Source organism: Enoplosus armatus, chromosome 3 (genome assembly GCF_043641665.1).
Source record: "Enoplosus armatus isolate fEnoArm2 chromosome 3, fEnoArm2.hap1, whole genome shotgun sequence".
Classification (NCBI taxonomy): Eukaryota; Metazoa; Chordata; class Actinopteri; order Centrarchiformes; family Enoplosidae; genus Enoplosus; species Enoplosus armatus.
This window is the reverse complement of record NC_092182.1, coordinates 15134061-15152333: the sequence shown is the minus strand read 5'-3', so window position 1 is coordinate 15152333 and position 18273 is coordinate 15134061. Positions and strand designations below refer to the sequence as shown.

Sequence of the window (18273 nt, the reverse complement as noted above, 5' to 3'; positions counted from 1 at the left end):
CACTCACACGCATACTCAAGACATCATGACATAAAACTAACCCTTAAGACACATAAAGAACAACAACTAAACACAGACAGTATATGACAATAACATTAACTTTCAAGCACCCCCGTGTGTGTATTCAAGCATCACTTCAATAAAACCTCTTCGCTGCTTTACTACATGTGAGGCTACGTTTCATTCCACCCATGTGTACAGTATATATACACACCAGTTAGTGGGGATTAATGTCGAGTCTCTATCCCACTCAAGACAATGAATGCAAGTTAACAGGCTGCATTAATGTGAGAATGAAATCATATTCAAAATAAACAAATCTTATCAGCTAAACAGAATGACAAGCTACAGTATAGTGTTTGTTTCAACTGTTTCTTTTTATCATGCATTTCAAATTTAAGGAAAAAAGTCTTCCCTCTGTCTTCATCTAGTGCTTTTAAAGTCCCTGAAAACTTTTTCGTATATAATTTTCTCTATAACATGACTAAATAAGCCACATCCTTATGAATTTAACACTTGAAAACTGAGCTAAGTTGCTTCACCAGGACATATGTTGCTTCATCTTGATTGGTGCACAGAAGTTTGTGTTGTCATGTTTTTTCATTTGAGCCCTGTCCCCTCAAAACAAGTGAGAACAGCACAGACGCGACATCACAGAAATCTCTCCAAACCTGATTTAGGTTTGGCAGAAAATGGTGCGTTTTTACACTTTCGTTTTTGTACAAATATAGATGGATATAACTTAATGAGTGAGCTTTAGAGGTGCTGCTAGATGGATTTTGTTACCATTGGCTTTCCCCCCCGTTTCCAGTCTTTATGCTAAGCTAAGCTAACTGTCTCCTGGTTCGAGCTCCATATTGAGCAGACAGACGATGATGAGAGCGGTATCGATCTTTTCATCTAACTCTCGACAAGAAAGGGAAGAAGCGTATTTCCCAAAATGTTAAACTGTTTCTTTAATTTCGGTCCGCATCCCTCGCAGTAAGAAGCTGATTGAGAAAATGGGTTTTCAGGTCCTTTAAATGTATTAGACACAGAGGCTTTCCTACCTATACTCATGCATTACTTACTCACTGAGGTATTTAAGAATTAAACATGAAAATTGGTCAAAATACAATTTTACCATAATAACAAATTGAATTACATTATATCTAAAATTTACTAAAATAAGCTGAAATTCTGAATTTGGCCCTTAGTGTTTGTTTCGATAAATGTTCCCAACACACAGACAGACACACACAAGCACACCACGGGTTTGACATCCACACACCAACTGCATTTATACTGTAGCACTCTGAAGAGCTGAAAAGAGCAATTTTAGAGGAAATACTCGGAGCACCGATACTACTGCTACTTGAGGAAAATAATAAAACAGCGGGGAAATCATTGACAGATTTATCTGTCTCAAACTATAATTACCCTTTGATATACTCAAAAATGTTCTCCAAGTCAATATTTTGTAAAAGCTGCGTGGCCCATCAATTATTAAAGGCAATTACTTAGCCTTTATTTATAATTTATTCAAGTAGAAATACTTATACCGAGCTGCACTGACGATAGAAAACTGCGACTGTATGGGGAACTGAAATTATAGTTTTGACACAAGTTCATTAGCAAAAGAAAAATAGAATGAAAGTGAGTAAATGGTTAGCAGGCAGGGAGCAGCGGTGCTATTTTCTTGTACCTTTTCCTCTACGTTGCTTTGGGTGGTAGTTTCCACAGACTGTATAAGTTACAAGAGAACAGCACCCAAGGCTGATAGAAACAGTCGTCATACCTCCAATTTCAAGAAAAGAAGTCAACTTTAAACATGTGAGTAGGCAGGAACGCAGAAAAACGTTTCTTGGGCCCCGAATTAGAAGTGTGAGGATTTAATTTCGTTGGTTCTTGAGGGTTTAATATATTTATTTAGTCGATGTTCATTTAGATCAAGATTACGTGAATGGTTGAAAGGTTTGAACTTGAGGCCGAATATGCAGATGCCTGTCCACTTCACAGTCGAGTTGAGCGTGCAGTGCATGCAGACTTCGCAGGTGGGTGGGTGGCAGAGTGCGTGCTAAGGAAGACTGCTGTATGTGCAAATGAGGCAGAACTCTGAGGAGGAGGGTCATGCTAGAAGATGTACACAGGAAGATTATTTGACTCTAAAACCATGCCAACCAACATAATGTGATAAAACAACGCAACGCAACACTAGAGATAAGTGCCACTTTTTGAATAGAGGAGGCAGCAGGAATGGTGTTAATCAGAAAAGAGGAGATAAAAAGGATTGAAATAAATCAGTGAAAGAAAGAGAGATAAAGTAGAGCCTATGCAACATCTAGGAACGTTTTTGTTTTTTTTCACATGCATGCAAATGGATGGATGGATGGAGATGCATTCAAATGAAAGAGGAAAAACATTGACGTCCTTGAACTGTAGTTTAAAATGCTACAACTGAAACATTCACAGCTTGAGAAATCTCCAGAAGAGTTTAACATGACAGTGCTGAGTAGGATTTCGGTGCACTTTGGGGCCACACAGAGGACACAAGGAGGGAAAAACTTCACACTTGAAAAACTGACAACAAAGAAGGAGACAGGGGGGTGGTGGTGGGGGGGCGGGGGAGCCGGTGTGGACCTCAAAGACAAAAAGCAGACCCACTTCACAACAGCATCACTCCTCACTCCAAAAACAACAACAAAAAGAAAAAACATATTTATTTGGCACAAGACTCCCGCGCCTACAGCCAACACAAAAATATAAAAAACCAAAGGGAGACATCTGAGTATCTCTCAGACATAAAAAAACTTGACGTCACTGCCTCACAGAACTGAGAATCTGTCAAACACACAAAGCCGTCACACACCTGTAGAGACACAGGTCTGCACAAATAGTTTCTGAATGACATGAAGCACACACATCACAGCATTATGTGTCGTTTAAATCACACATGGAGGACACATCGCTGTCAATGTATCCCGTTAGGATTATGTTTTTGTAAGACAGTGCTCTCTTCACCCTCTAACACACTGGTTCCCAACCTTTTTGGGCTTGTGATCTTTGCATTTATAACCCCTCAACGCAGGATGTAGATTTCTACTAACTGTGAGACCCTGTTCAACCAGAGAGATGTTTCCTTACTTCAGAGTCCTGCAGGCTGTTGCACCAGCTGTGTGTAGGAGTTACGCTGTAACTGTCGTAAAAACCTGTTGCACCATACAAGTTAGTTACGTAGAGGTGGATTAATCTGCAGAATTATTTTCTCAACTAATTGATTAATCATTTAGTCTACACTAACATTTTAGAGAATTGTAAATATTTTTGATCACAGTCCCATTGTTTGTTTTGTTCAAGTCCGATAACCCCTGTTCTCTGATAACATCCGTGTGTATCACTATGGAGATGGGATGGGATGGGATCTCTATATGAATGTGTGTGGCGAGAGTCATCTTAAATAATTCATGACAAAACAAATAAGAGTTGCCCTGACTGCACAGACAGAGGACGTCCTCATTAGACTAGGGCTACTTTGGAAAACACCGGAAAAACCACTCGACGATTGCAGAGTAAGCATTAAAAAGTCCACTGAAAGCGCTGCATTTTCCATAGACATACATGGATATGTACGGGCTTAATGAGCAAACGAATGAATACATTTTCTTTATTTACACTGCGCTTTTTACAGCAGAGCCATCTCTGTGACGCACCGCAAAGTAACAGGCCTATGTCATATGTCAGATGCCTGAAATCATGTTTCATGTCAAATAAAATATGGTGTAATGTAACTTCCTGTAGTATTAAATATGATCAAGTATCAGTGTGAAGGAATATTGGCATTACAATGTGCCAGAGGCCACCAGACCCCCCTAGCTGGCTACTCCCTATCCTTGTAGAAAGCCCTGACTAAAAAAGGGGTTGACATGGCATCATTCAAATTCCTCTTCCCAAATTCTTCCTCTCTCTCCTGACTGCTAACATAAGCCCCACTTAGAAGCTCAAACTCGATAACAATGATTGCTTGTTAAAAATCAGAATCAAATGGATCTGAAAATTAATTGGCAACTACTCTGATTATCAGCTCTAAAGATAGACCTTTGAGAAAAATGACACCTTCCCTAACAGGTGTAAGTCACTCCTTATTAACTAGAGACACTAATAGAAGAAGAACCAGAGGAAATGTTTGTGTCTTTTGTCTTGGAAGAGATTTTTCTTTGTGTTATTATTTATGACCATTTGCATTTGCCATTCATGTGTGATACAGCCATCCTCAAAACAAATATGTGTTGTATTATGTGTTACGCTCCTTCACGCGTGACAACAAGCATTACTTTCTCCTTTTTTAATTAACAGTCCGTTGTAGGCCTCTTAATTTATGTCACTAGTAGCAGTAGCAGTGATTCACTGGGCAAAACATGTTGCTCTGCTATAATGTTTTCTTTATGGTTGACTTAGTTAAGTTGAGGAGTTCAGATGGTGCAATTATACAAAGTAACTACCTACTTGCAACATTGCAGTTAGTGTTGACAGGCTGCTAAAAGTATTTCACAAGAAAAAAGATTTATCTTGCAACCCCTTAATGGGGTCTTGATCCCCAGGTTGGGAACCACTGCTCGAACAGACCAAGGGTATACGACATGTCAGCCTCCAAGTTTGACATCATTATGTCACCCTGGCCCATCCAGCAGTGCATGGGTGCTCCACTGTGGACTGAGGCCAAGAACGCTGAGTGTCACTTATTCAGGAGGCTGACATGCTTTATGTGGAAAGTATCTGAAAGCATCGAGCACAGGGGTGAGCTCTAAAAAAGTGTAAGTTGGTGTGCTGGTATGTGATCACCATGGATAGTTCTGTTCTTTCCAGAGAGCACTGCTTCAGATAATCCTTTTTTTTTGAGGATGCTTTTATGGACTCTTTGTAAATAAAAGTTTCCTTTTTTTAATACACAAAGGCCCAAAAGCACTGTGGCAATGCACACCAGAATGCAGAGGGCAGCAGCTAAGGTTCAGAGAGAAGAGAGACAGAAAGAGAGAGAAAAGTCGAGAGGGGTAGAGGATCAGAGAAGCCTCTTCCGCCAGGTTGAAATACATTTCCTGGTCTCAAAATGGGACTTATCCCTCTCTGCCCTGTTGTTTTGCCACATTTTGGAAGGCCCCTCCCTTCTTGTGAGGAGGAGACGGCATCTTACTTACATCAAATAACCTTTCTATATACACCTCCTCATTGACCTTATCACGAAGCATATCCTGAGAGTGGCGCACAAAGGTCACATAGCCGTCGGCCACGTCCATTCCAGGTTTCTGTAAAACAGAAACCAAACAGGGTCACGGCTCAGGAGAGGAATACGCAAACAGTGGACTGAAGAAAAAAAGAGGCAGAGATAAGAAATTGTTGATGATTAAAACAGAGAGTATTGTTCAAGTGTTTCTGGTAAACACACACAATCCCATAAGCACACAGAGAGATGTGTCGGTGTTATTGCACTTACAGGTACATCCACATATTTAGAGGCAGCTTTCACCTGAAATCAGAATAAGATTGAGAGTTTATATAAGAACATTTTTATTATTATCAACATCTTTTTACATTGTTCAAGGCTATTGCTAGTTTTGAAAATTGAAAAGGATGAAGACAGGAACTGTCTGTCCAAAGAATAACTAAAGAACAGAACAAATCTGGGGAAGCATTTAATGCCAGCTTTATGAACTACAATTCTCTATGGACACATTTTGGTCAATATCCAGAAAGTATTGAGGTTTGATGAGTAGCCCTAAACATTACTGAACAATTCTAAAGAATCAGCACATTAAGGACAATTGGGCAGTGAGGGACCGAATAAAGAGAAGCTTCATCTCACCGTGAATGACAGGAATGAGGAGAAGAGGGTGCCTTCATCATATCTGGAAATCTTCGCCAACACACCCTCCAGAATGGCAACAAACTGATACACGAGGGAAAGAACAGGAGTCATCAACAACTTAACAAAACTCTTGTAGAGAACGTCAGTGTGCTAACATGCCGATGTTAAGCAGAAATAATGTTTATACCATGTTCACCATCTTTAGTTTAGCATTTGCTAATTAGCAATAAACACAAAGTACAGCTGAGGCTGATGGGATTGCGACTAGTTTTGCAGGTATAAACCAAAGTATTGGCGACCCGATGATGGCGCTGGATAAAACGTTGGGATCACCAAATTATTACAATTTATCCAGAGGGGGGGCTTTAATGTGTGGAGCAAATTTCATGCCAATCCATCAAATAGTTGTTGAGATATTTCAGTGAACCAAAGTGGCGGACGGACCTGCAGAGAGACCAACATGGCTAAAAATCATAACTTGTAATAAGCAGTTCTGTTTTTCTCTTCTCATCAGTTGACAAAGTCATACATTTATTGTCACAGCTGATATACAGTCGCACCTTTGCAACCAGAAGCTGGATCATGTCTTTCACACTTTCCTCAATCAGCTCATCTATTTGGGTGTGGAACTGTTTCTGCAAAAAAAAATTTTTTTTAACAAAACATCAATTCAACAGATCCTTTTCTTTTTGCACATATAAAGCTAATAAATTGTCATCATGCACTGTCCCAGGTGAAGTTTTTACCTCTTGGCCCATCTCCATTGCGCACAATTTAGCTGACTGGTCCTTGGCATCCACCATCACGTTGAACATGGTGCATAATGTTGGAGAAATGCGGAAATCTGTGGACTTGCTGCTCTTTGTCAGCTTGGACTCGAATGCCATCCTAGTGCTGCAATGCAAAGTGAAATATTTATACACGATATAATATAAAATATTTGGTGCCTCTAAGTATTTCTGTTTCTGTCAGTCTGTCTTCTCCTTGTGCACAAACACACCGCTTGACGCAGTTCTCGATCATGTTGCTCGACATGAGTTGGATGCGACTCTCGAGGTGTTTGGCAAACTCCTCCTCAGGCCAGTGCAGGTCCCTGATGAAAGTCTGGAGGGCGTCCAGCTTCCAGAAGAGGTCCTCCGACGTCCCGGAGCCGTTACTGCCATCGACCCAAACACACACACACACAGGTCAGAAGAAAACGGTCAAACTGCTGTAGAGAGGCAGTGGGAGAGGAAGGGGGAGGGGGGTGTTGTGGAAGGTGCGGAGGAGGATGCTGTTCCTCCACACCTGAACACAGTCAGATTTTACTCCGACCATACACTGACTGGTCCGTCCGAATGTCTGTCTCAATTCCTGTTTGCTCGGGTGCTTCTGGACAGTCAGTGTATGGGTGAAAAGGAGCAGGCAGGGTTTACTGTAACAAATCAATAACCATGCTGTAGGGTATGATTATTGACTGGGATGTGAAGTGGCCACATGCAGGTAAAGTCACTGCAGATACAGCAGCTAATCACACTGTGTCAAGACAAAGGAGTAGGGAATGGAGAAGTGAGGGAGGGCATGTAAAAAATGAGCATTTATTATTTAAAAAAAAAAAAATCTCCAAATTGTTTTCCCTTCATCACAGGCCCTCTCTCAACATCCATGTCCCCAGGCTGGTGGGGCCCCTGGAAGAATTACAAACCATGCAGACCTTCCTGAGTAGAGCTCATTGGGAAAGTGCTGCAGGGAAGATGTGGAGTCGGGAGGGGAAGTGATAAAACGGAGGGGTCTGAGCGCCATCTGCTCGGCCTCTCCGTGCCATCACCTCCAATCCAACACATTATCTTCCCTCCCAATCAGACTACTAGCAGGTGGTCAAGGTCAGAGATGAACCTGAGGCCACGTACGAGCTACTATGATCTAAAGCAAATGTCTGTGGACGACAACTCTGGGGAGATACATCTTGACTTGCAAATGTTTTCAAATGGGGATATATTTGTTTTATTTCCTGCACAGCAAATCCCCAAAATAGCCCCGGAGCGATATATTAAATCAATATATGTAGATTTTTTTGTTTGTTTTGGCCTGTATCTCCACACCTCAGCTCAACAGCATGCATGTTGAGACAAATGAGAGCGTTTCAGCCTCTCATTTTAGAAAGCAGAACCCCATCTACTCTAACACCTCTCAGAGTGCTCTTGGCATGAACATGGACACAATCATGGAGTATTCACACAAGTGAAAACATAGTGGATCTTTGTACAATTAGATTTTGTGTAATGTTTCATCTCCAGTTAGATCCCTACAGAAGACATTTTGCTGTTCCGTTTTTTAAATTGTTCAGTTCAGTTTTTTGATGATCTTTGGCTGAGGGCATCTTCATACCAAGGCAGTCTCTGCTTGCTTAATATTTCTAAAGTAAACTAGTTGAATACACACTCAGAGTCATATATAGCAGCCATCCATGACGGGGTAGAAAAGCTAGGCATTTGTGGAAGGTTAACTGATAGTCCTGCTACTGGCACTGGCAGATTTGGTACTTTGGGAATTTGGAGGTTCACATTTGGTAGATTCACATTGGGCAGATTACTTGTTAAACTCCTGCAGAAAAGACAGACAAAAAGAAAAAAGAATCCATAACAGTGGTGTGGGAGCTGCAGAAAGCCATGTAACACTCATCATAAAAGTAAATCTGGAATTAGGTGAAGACAGGAACGCACAGTAAGACACATAAACAAGACCGACAGTAGCTGTCAAAGACGCACATTATACAGAGACCTACAGAGTAAAGAGGGCTGGACTCATGATGCACACGTATACTGTATTGAATGCAGTGAGAAGCAACGTAATACTGAAAAGAATAAACACAAATACAGACCAGGAGAAAACCATTTACCATAATAAATCTTAAATATAATCTTTGCGATATAAAAAATGCAAAAGCAAAAGTGTTAAAGCCACAACAAGTAAAATTATAACAGCAACAGAACAGACTGGAGGCCTTTTGTCTCTGGCAACACGTCAAAGCACACATTATGAAGGTTAGTTCACAAAACAAAACAACAGAAATATTAGGTGTTGCCCTGACCCCAATGTGTCGGAGAGAAATTGGTAAGACACATACATTAGTCAAAGACTATTTTCAGAGTAAATAACCTATTTCTTTCACAGAAAAAATAGGTTATTCAGCCCACTCTTGGCTCATTCTTTAAAAGTGAACCTACAGGAAGCCTGGGTGAACATTACAGCTGCTCTCCCAGATTCCTCCGCCTCCACGCAGTCAGTCTGTCATCTGAATATAAAAGCCTTGCATCTCCAACCATCCTACAGCCTAGCTATAAAAACGGAGGCTCCTTACTTTACAGGCTCCCAGGACTCTCGCTCAAAGCCCTTGTGAATTGACTGTGCGATGGAGGACTCCATCAGATCCACATATCTAACCACCAGAGGAGCATACAGATCCTGAAGGTGTTTGTGGAACTTTCCATTGCACAGATGATCTGTGCAAAAAAAAAAGAAAAAAGACAGATATTAGAGTCTTTGTTTAAGCATAAAAATACCTGAAGTGGTTACAAAATAAACAAGAGCTTACAGTCTGTCCGGAGGAAGTCGTTGAGCAGCTGGAAGAGGGGGAAGCTGTCCCAGCTCTCAGGGGACTGGATCTCCAGAGCGGCATCCATGTCGATGGCATAGAGGGCCAGGAAGTTTTCTGCATGCTCCACCATGAGGTCTGTCCACCATGCAAACGCCTGGAGACACAGCAGGAGGGGAAAGCAAACGGGTGAACAAGGCGCTCCAGATATGAGATGAGATGACGCAAGGAAGAAAGACAAGGAAGGAGAGAATAATACACACAACTGGAGCTCATCGGGTCTTAAAAGGAAATACCACTGGATCTGTGTACGCTCTGTGTACGTTAATGTATGTCAGAGGAATAGTTCAACGACGCGCGTTAGATGAGAAGATTTATGACTCTCTCATTTCTGTCAGTTAAATATGCAAGAACCAGCAGCTGGTTAGCTTAGCTTAGCATAAAGACTAGAAATGTGGGGAAACAGCTAGCCTGGCTCTGTCCAAAAGTGTGAAAATAACACATTGTGCTTTAACTATCTGTTGTCTGGGCACAGTGACTTCCTGGAGTCACCACGGTCGCCGGAGAAATAAGTATAAAGAAATAATACGTAACCGTACATAACATTAAATCAACAAGATATAACTTCTTAATTAGTGAGCTTTAGAAGTGCTGGTAGGTGCAATCTTTTTTATATGCCTTTGGACAGAGGCCGACTAGCAGTTTCCCCTTGCTCCAAGTCTTTATGCTAGGCTAAGCTAACCGGTTGCTGGCCATAGCTTCATATTCAACTGACAGATATGAAAGTGGTATCGATCTTCTCGTCTACTCTTGGCAAGAAAGCGAAAGTGCACATTTCCAAAAATGTCAAACTAGATGTCTATAAATGTCTTAAAAATATATTTAAGTATGCATTAAATGCCATCTTTTGTGTTGTTTTAGAAGATATTTATTCATGTTTGTGAGTACGGAGTGACTGTCTCATGCTAGGTTTTTCCTTTCAAATAGTTTTCACAGAAAGGAAAGGACACATCATCACACTTGTCTGGATTGTTTGTGTATTGTGTGTGTTTTCCATCGCATACTCTGACAACTGCTCTTATTGATTAGGACTTAAAGGTGGAATTACCTGTAAATCAAGTTTATACTTAGCAAAAGAGTCTCACAGCAGGGTTGCATGTTCGTGCCTTGTCATATTTACGACAGTATCTATATATTTAAGGGAAAGGTGCTTTTCTCATGCAAATGTAGAGCTCTCTGCATGCTTTTCTCTCAGGCTAAGAGACGAGGGGGTCCACCATTCACATCACTGACAAACCCATAGCCCACTAGATGCAAATGTGACTCATGCACATCTTCGACTCGGCACACCAAAGACTGCAGCACACAGCATATCTAGTGTCGGAGTGCGTCTGTTCCAATTAGTTAAGTAAGTCTCTGAGATTCAGCTGACGGTTTTTCTAGCACAGTCAGGACTTCCTCGTCCTTTGACAGCAGAAGTTCAGTAGTTGCTTTGCTGGCAGTCTTGGCTTGGCTTATTTGCTTATCATTCAGACTAACATGTTGCCAAGTTCAATAAATGAAGCTTGATCTTTTCAAATTATGCTGCATGCTTTATTTTACAGTGTTTCACTTATTTCCCATTTGGCTTAACCACCTACAGTGGCAGTCAAAACCTTACTTACCCGTCTACTTACCTGCCCACTCCCCAAAATAAAAAATAAAAAAAGCTTGACAGTTCTAGTGTTAGAGAAACAGGCAGCAAACAAAGCTCCTCTCCGTCACATTCAAGGAGAGATATTGTTATTGTGGACGGGGGGGGGTTAAAGGGGAGGACTGTAAAAGCTACCAACGGGCGAGGGAGGGGGAAACGCTCAAAGGTCGGCAGGCAGAGTGGCCTCCAACCTTTGATAGAGGTTATGGGACACATACAGGACTCCGAGAGCTCTAGGGCAGACCCGGTGTTCAGCCAGACAGACTATAGTGCTGTAACAATGCAGCTGTGTCAAGGGACCAATCCTGAGGGAACGTACTGATGCTGAGGGGGGAAGGAGACGTGGCATCATCTACTGGACATGCATTATGGGAGTTTGTCATTCAACTTTACTACATACCTCTTTTCCCTGCTTGGACAGTCACCAATCATATGACAGTGAGAACACAGGAAGATGTACAGAACAATAAAGTATTTTTGAGGCATTTTCTCTTAAAAGGTTTTTTTTTTTAAACTAAGAATAGACAGCAGAGAGGGATGGAAGAGGAGAAGCTGGGGGAGTAATGCTTGAACAAGTGCGGACTGTGAAATTAATCGTTGGATGGAGGGGAAACAAATGTTTATGGTGGATCAAACTTCAAAGGTTCACATGGAGCATACTTTGGGAAATTTACTGGTTCAGCATGCTTGGAGAGAAAGGAAACCTCTTTATGGCCCGATGAACATGCTTTATGAACACAATTATGTTGTGCAAGCTACAGTGCCTTTTGATTTTTTTAAAAACATGTTTGCTCTCATTTCTATGCCTACAAACCCACCCATTGCTACAGTATCTATGAGTTCATTCTCTGCCTAGAGAAGGTGCCTCTTGCCATAGTGGCGCACATGCCATACAGGGGGGTCGTGATGGGGACTGAAGAGGAAAAAAGAAATAAAAATACTGTACCGATTGATCTCCAGAACTTGTGACTGCCGCCTGTCAAGCATATTCAGAGAGATACAATAAATCTGCTTTATCTGTATGTTCTAAGATCACATTGGATCACCTTCAGATCTACACAACTGCACATGCTCATCATGCTTTCCTATCAGCTCAAAGTTCACAGCAGCAAACAGGATGTAATGAGGAAACTATTTTCTGTGGCGGAAAGAAACAAAGTACATTTACTTTTACATTAGTAGTGCATTCAAATATAATTTTGAGGTACTCAACTTGAGTATTTCCATTTTATACTACTTTATACTTCTCCACTTCATTCCAGAGTGGAATATTGTACTTTTTACTCCACTTAATTTATCTGACAGTTACTAGTTACTTTTCAGATTAAGATTTTACATACAAAAAACAGATGATAAACTTATAAAATACAAAGCATTGTTATAGATTAAACCACTGCTTTCTGATCTTTTTTGCCTTTAAACCCAAAAAAGAATTTTGGCGTTTTAGATGTGATTGAATAATTTACCCTCTAAACTTCTCAGGTGGTTTCATTTGAATAACTGTATGGGGGCGGTGAAGAGGCACAATTATTCAAGACTTCACAAAAAAAAGCAAATTAAGGAATACAAAATTGTGTAGCAGACCTTTGTTTTTGTTTTTTTTAATTTACTACCACATTAATCATCTTACGTTATCGTCTCTGTCATTGATGCAACAATATTAACAAACTATTCTAATGCAATATATAATGAAACATCACTCACAGGGGGCACTCACTACTTTTGATACTCTTTAAGTGGGATTAGGAATGCAGGACTTCTAATAGTGCATCTCTACATTGTTGTATTGGTACTTTTAAAAGTACTTCTAAAGTAAAGTACTTCTTCCACCACTGGCTATTTTCTCTTCTAATTGTGCCAAAAGGTAGTAAGTATTACCCTGGATTACTGTTTTACATTCTGCCCTCTGTTTATTCTGGACTACCTTGAATAAAATATTACAATTTCTCAATGAATCTTTCAACGACATATGTAACATTGCAACACTGAGCTGTGAACTGAGATTAGAGAAAAGAGCTGCACACATCATATCATTCTCTGTCTAATTTACAGCCTCCATGCAGCCATGGTCTGTTGAACACCAATTAGAGCTTTCCTAAATTAAATTCATCTTTGAAAGGGTTTTCCTTTTTAGTTACCCATAGATGAAAGCAGCTTTATTTATAGAGGACTGATAATAACTCCCTGTTGTGGGGCGGAGTGAGATAAGGGTGAGAGTATAGAGGGAAAGTGTTTTGAGGAGGAGAGGAGGAGAGGGTTCTCACTCACCTCCGCGTGGTGTTCCTGGTTCTGCTGGAGGACCTCTATGACTAACTCCGCCAGGCGAATTGTTTCCTCCAGCTTTTTGGCAGGCGTGACTAAGCGGCCTACGTTCTCTGAGACAAAAGGATGAGGGTGAGGGATGAGTGGTTAGTCAAGCACAGAGAAGGATTCCAGGGGGATTTTTTATGACTATTCAGATTTTTCTTGTCTATATTTTTGACCGTTTAATAAAAGTATAAACACAGTATTTACACTGTGATGTTTAGCTCTCATACCCCCGTAACAAGTAAAGCGTGTTCTCATTTATATGCACTTTGGGTTGCATGACATAAAGCAACAGAACCAATGTGTTTGTAAGATAATCAGACTTAATGTTGGAAGAGTTTCAGGCACAGGAATAGTGGCGTTGAGATGGAGGTGCAATGTGGCATCAAGAACATGCATATTGTGAAGCGGTACTGAATAAGCCATCTGTATAAGGAGCTGTCGCATGACATGCTGAAAAAACTCAAAGAGCACACACTGTAAAAATAATTCATTACTTTGGTTTAAAGTTTTCCATCAAATTAACTTCAATTAACTAATTTCAATTCATATCCAAATAGAGGTCTAATACTGTATTTCTGACAATTATCAAGCTTTTTACCCCCTTTTTATGTCCATAGTAACATAAGTAGCGGGATTTATAAAAAAAAGTAATAACTTCATGAATATCTGTGCACATATTTTGCTAAAAAGAAAAAATGTTCAAATGAGTAATTTTGTTTTGATGTTTCAGACATGCATTTACATTTCATACTGAATTTAACCTTTTTATGTAATCTCTGGACCAGTGGTTCCAACCTGGGGGACCCGACCCCCACCAGGGGTCGCCAAAGCTCAATGGGGGTCATTAAGCCCTCTTGGTCTTAAGGGTGTAAGAAATTATAAAAAAAATATATAAAAACATAATATACACGCATTTAATTGATTTCTGTGAAGTAGACAACTAAATTTAAGGGTTATTTTAGAAGTTTATATCTTCTACGTATCTTTTATAAAGCCAGGCTGCTTAGACTGTTAAAACGTATGTATGATAGTGAAATTAAAAGAAAATCATAATATGGACATAGAATTGTGTTCCTAAAAATATGTGGAAAAATACATCGGATACATTGCAAAATCCGCAGGAAATAGTCAATTCAGAATTTGACACTTTTACACAAACTTATATAGGTATAAAGTTCACTATTTAGGTCAATTATACAGTTAATTGTTCTGTGCTGTTATTATATTTTGTGCAATGAATATAATGTATAATGAAATATACATAAAGATATTTCAAAAGAAGTAGCCCCCCCCCCCCCCCCCCTTTTTGTAATTGTATGTGGGTGGGGGGCGGTGGGGGGCGTCGGTGTAGCTGCTTTAAGAGTGTTATTCTTTATAAATCACCTATTATCTCATAAATTAAGAAACTAGTCACCAATCCTTTGAATGAGTGACTTCAGATGCGTTTTAATGAATATTTTTACAGTGTGATGGTGTTGGATTTGCCATCATCTAAAGTTTTTTCACTTATCACAACGTTGATCAAGCTCCGAATCACTTGCTTGTACCTTTTGCTGACAGAATGATCTGATAAGACAGTTACATGTCATGAAATGGGATTATTCAAACAGTATGACTATGTGGAATGACATGCGTATAATTTGAACATGGAGCTGAATGGCTACATAAATCTGAAATCAAAAGCACATGTATACGTAACTCTACATAAAACAGTAGTTATCTTTCGACTGCAGTTATGACTGGGGGCCTTTTGTTGCTTCTGCTATTATTTCACTAAGTGTTTTCTCAAGTATTCCTCAGGTATTTCTCCTCAAGCCAAATGTAAAACATTTATCTATTTTGGGGTCCTGGTTGCCAAATAGATTAAAGAAACCCTGATTTAGGTCCATTTAGGTCCTCGTGTAGAGTTTATCATCAGGGGAAATCTGAGATAGCTAAAGGGCCGAGATAAGACTTGAGTCATTGTCTTCAGGGACATTTAATCGATACTAATGGATGGATCACATGGATTTGTATTACAGTAACTATATATTCTGTGGTCATAATGCTCTGTGAGGGGGAAGCACTGGGAGCAGATCTGAAAAATGTTTGTCATGGTTAGGTCTGGAAGAAAAGTACAGCGGGCCTTTGTGGCTTCATAAGCACCATTAACACTTTACAATCAGAAGCTATACAATATGTAATACCTATTACGGCATTTAAAATTATTGTTCATACACAGAACACCAATATCCAACGTGTCGGACTACTGTGGACTATCAATGGGCCAGTTCCCCAACATTACAAGAAACATGAGACAAACAAGCTTTAAACATTTCCCGGGTGGTATTTAGTCATGCAAATAGTTTTGGTTCACCTGCAATGTTGCCGGTGGAGACAAAAGTCTGAAAAGGCAGATATCTGAGCAGCTGGTTGGATGAAGAATGGCTGGATGTACGAGTTTTAGCTTTTGTTTTTATGCATTTTATTGTGTTTTATGCATTTCATGCTTATGTCTCTGTGTGTTCTGTTTCATCTGACTGAAAGACAAATTTCCCCTTTGAGGGCAATAAAGTTTAATTGAGTAGTTGAAGTGTAAATTGCAATAAAACCATAACTTTCTGCGTGACTACATACCACCAAAGTAGGAAAAGTATTTTGTTTGCATTTTTGGAATATGGTTAAACTGGCCCTTTAAGTAACTAAAATGACTTTTGATTTAAATGTATGATCATATAAGGTGATATATAATTTTAATAAAACTCATGTACATATACAATATGTCATTTGATGATGAGGGTTACATTAAAATGTTGCTTATGTCCTTCTTAAGTTTAACATGTAGGCAAATGTGACTTATTCTTTTTGTAAGAGATTGTATTACTCTACAATTTTTTACATGCAAAAATGTTGCTTAATATATTTTTCAGCCACATACAACCACTTAACTCAAAAAGCTACTAACAAAGCTGAACGAAATGGAAAAATAACTTCCAGAACAAACTAAACAGTCTTGAACCACATCTGGAATGATATAAAGTAATACAATCTCCAAGTATTTACTTTATAAAAAGATATGCTTAAAAACATGCCAAGACACTTGAGAACTTGAATGATTGTGTATATTACAAGTGTGTATAATACACTGCATGGAAGAGATGCTACAGGTAAATTATGTGCATGCATGCATATGTTCTGTGTATATTCACAAAATACGTGTGTTTGTGTGAAGGGGAGAGGGGTTGGGTCTGTGTGTATGTACATGTTTGTGTGCGCTGTGGCTAAACCACAAGCTAAACATGGCTTCACCTGGATCCTTTTGATCCTTTTGACCTTTCTCAACTTCAGCGAGAAAAAGGGGAGAGAAAAGATAAAGAGGAGATGTTTAGAATTAGCACGGTTCTGGGGTTATTTTCACGTTACAGGGGTGGAGAGGGTGGGAAAGCTCAAGAGTTGTTATTCATCACCATGTGACCCTTTCAAAGAATCTGCTGGGACGATTTCAGCTCCAGGGAGGGAGGTTTCTCGGCAACAGACAAACGTCACAGACACACAGTAAAGAACAGAAACGCTGACATATTAGCCTGTGGAAAACTGTAAATTAAAATAGTGATAAGATGTTCGTTAACAAACAGACAAAGCTTAGACTATCGTAAACAAGTAAGACACACAAACAGCTGCCAGGATCGTAGACAGGACACACTGAGTGACTTGAGTTGATTTGAATCAATTTAACACACAAACAGGAGCTGTTAAATCCATACATCCTACCCTGTCCTGTCCTCCCCATACAATAGCTCTGTCGACAGATGCTCCTTCACTATCTCTGGTGTCACAGTGGGAAAAAAAGCCTACCTGTTCGGCACAGCACACCACTGACACATGATCAGACCAAATGACTGGAGGAGATAACAATGTAAGCAATGTAAAAATGCATTCAAGTCAAAGGAATGGGCATCCAACCAAAAGAAAGAAGCTTACAGACCAGACTGCTCATTCATGTCCATCACAAACAGATGGTACTAAAAAAAAAAGGACCCCGACTGATTCAGCGTGGTACTGCTCAGATCTCTCGACTGGTGCGCTCCCCACTCACTCTCACAGACAAATAGGCACATAAAAAAACAAGCATGGCAGGAGCAACAATCTCTGAAGAAAGAGAAGCGGCAAGAGGGAGGATGAGGTGACAGAGCGCTTAAAAAGGAGGAGGGGAAGGAGGAGAGACTGGGGGAGAGGATGATGAAGGTACTCACGGATGGTTAAATCCATCACTTGAGACGCCAAGCAGAAGACAGGGTGCTCATACATTTCCCTCCTTTTCCCTATAAAAAAGGATCGGGGCATGCAAGAGGCTGGGGTCAGAGGTGGGAAGGCTAGAGGTCAGAGGCTGATGGGAAGAGGGCTGTCCAGGTGAAAACGACATTGTGTTGGGCGGGAGGCCCAGCAGCAAAGCCAAATGTTTGGTTTATTTTGAACCAGGCGCCTCACAAGGACAGTGGGAAGTAAACTCACATAGCATGGCAAGATAGTAAGGTTTGAATCCTTAGTATCTTTAGCACCCTTAGGGATTTCTTTCAAGGCATAAACAACATCAGAGTTTTCTATGTAAATATGCAAAGTGAATGTCAATGCATTTAATGGAGATTCTGGAAGAAAAGACACAGCACGAGAGAATAAGACATTATAAAATGTCTTGTCAGTGATGTCATTTTCGATATGTAATCCATGCCAGTAAAGAAAGGCCATGTTGTTATGTCTCAAAGCACATGCAGGTGACGCTGATGCTGGTTTGTTGGTGTTCAATCCCAGCATTCCTTTGGTTAAAAAGCCACTTATCACATAGTCAAGAGGTCAAACAAAGTGGTAACTGTGGCAAAG

At 40.2% G+C, this 18273-nt stretch overlaps 1 protein-coding gene across 9 annotated transcripts in view; it reads right to left on the bottom strand.

Moving 5' to 3' along the window:
* cadpsb (Ca2+-dependent activator protein for secretion b) overlaps nucleotides 1–18273 on the bottom strand; it is a 60789-nt gene that overhangs the window by 411 nt on the left and 42105 nt on the right. For 2 of the 9 annotated variants that reach the window (XM_070901992.1, XM_070901994.1), the window contains exons 17-25: nucleotides 13375–13481; nucleotides 9414–9570; nucleotides 9180–9321; nucleotides 6840–6995; nucleotides 6586–6733; nucleotides 6400–6474; nucleotides 5837–5920; nucleotides 5468–5500; nucleotides 5172–5279 (exon numbers count right to left, since the gene is read on the bottom strand). In XM_070901992.1, the coding sequence (XP_070758093.1) occupies nucleotides 5172–5279; nucleotides 5468–5500; nucleotides 5837–5920; nucleotides 6400–6474; nucleotides 6586–6733; nucleotides 6840–6995; nucleotides 9180–9321; nucleotides 9414–9570; nucleotides 13375–13481 (1010 nt within the window). Of the gene's footprint in view, nucleotides 1–5171; nucleotides 5280–5467; nucleotides 5501–5836; nucleotides 5921–6399; nucleotides 6475–6564; nucleotides 6734–6839; nucleotides 6996–8260; nucleotides 8423–9179; nucleotides 9322–9413; nucleotides 9571–11506; nucleotides 11516–12927; nucleotides 12943–13374; nucleotides 13487–15370; nucleotides 15383–16704; nucleotides 16738–17648; nucleotides 17718–18273 lie in introns of all 9 variants that reach the window. The other 7 variants (XM_070901987.1, XM_070901985.1, XM_070901990.1 and 4 more) reach the window with 7 other exon arrangements.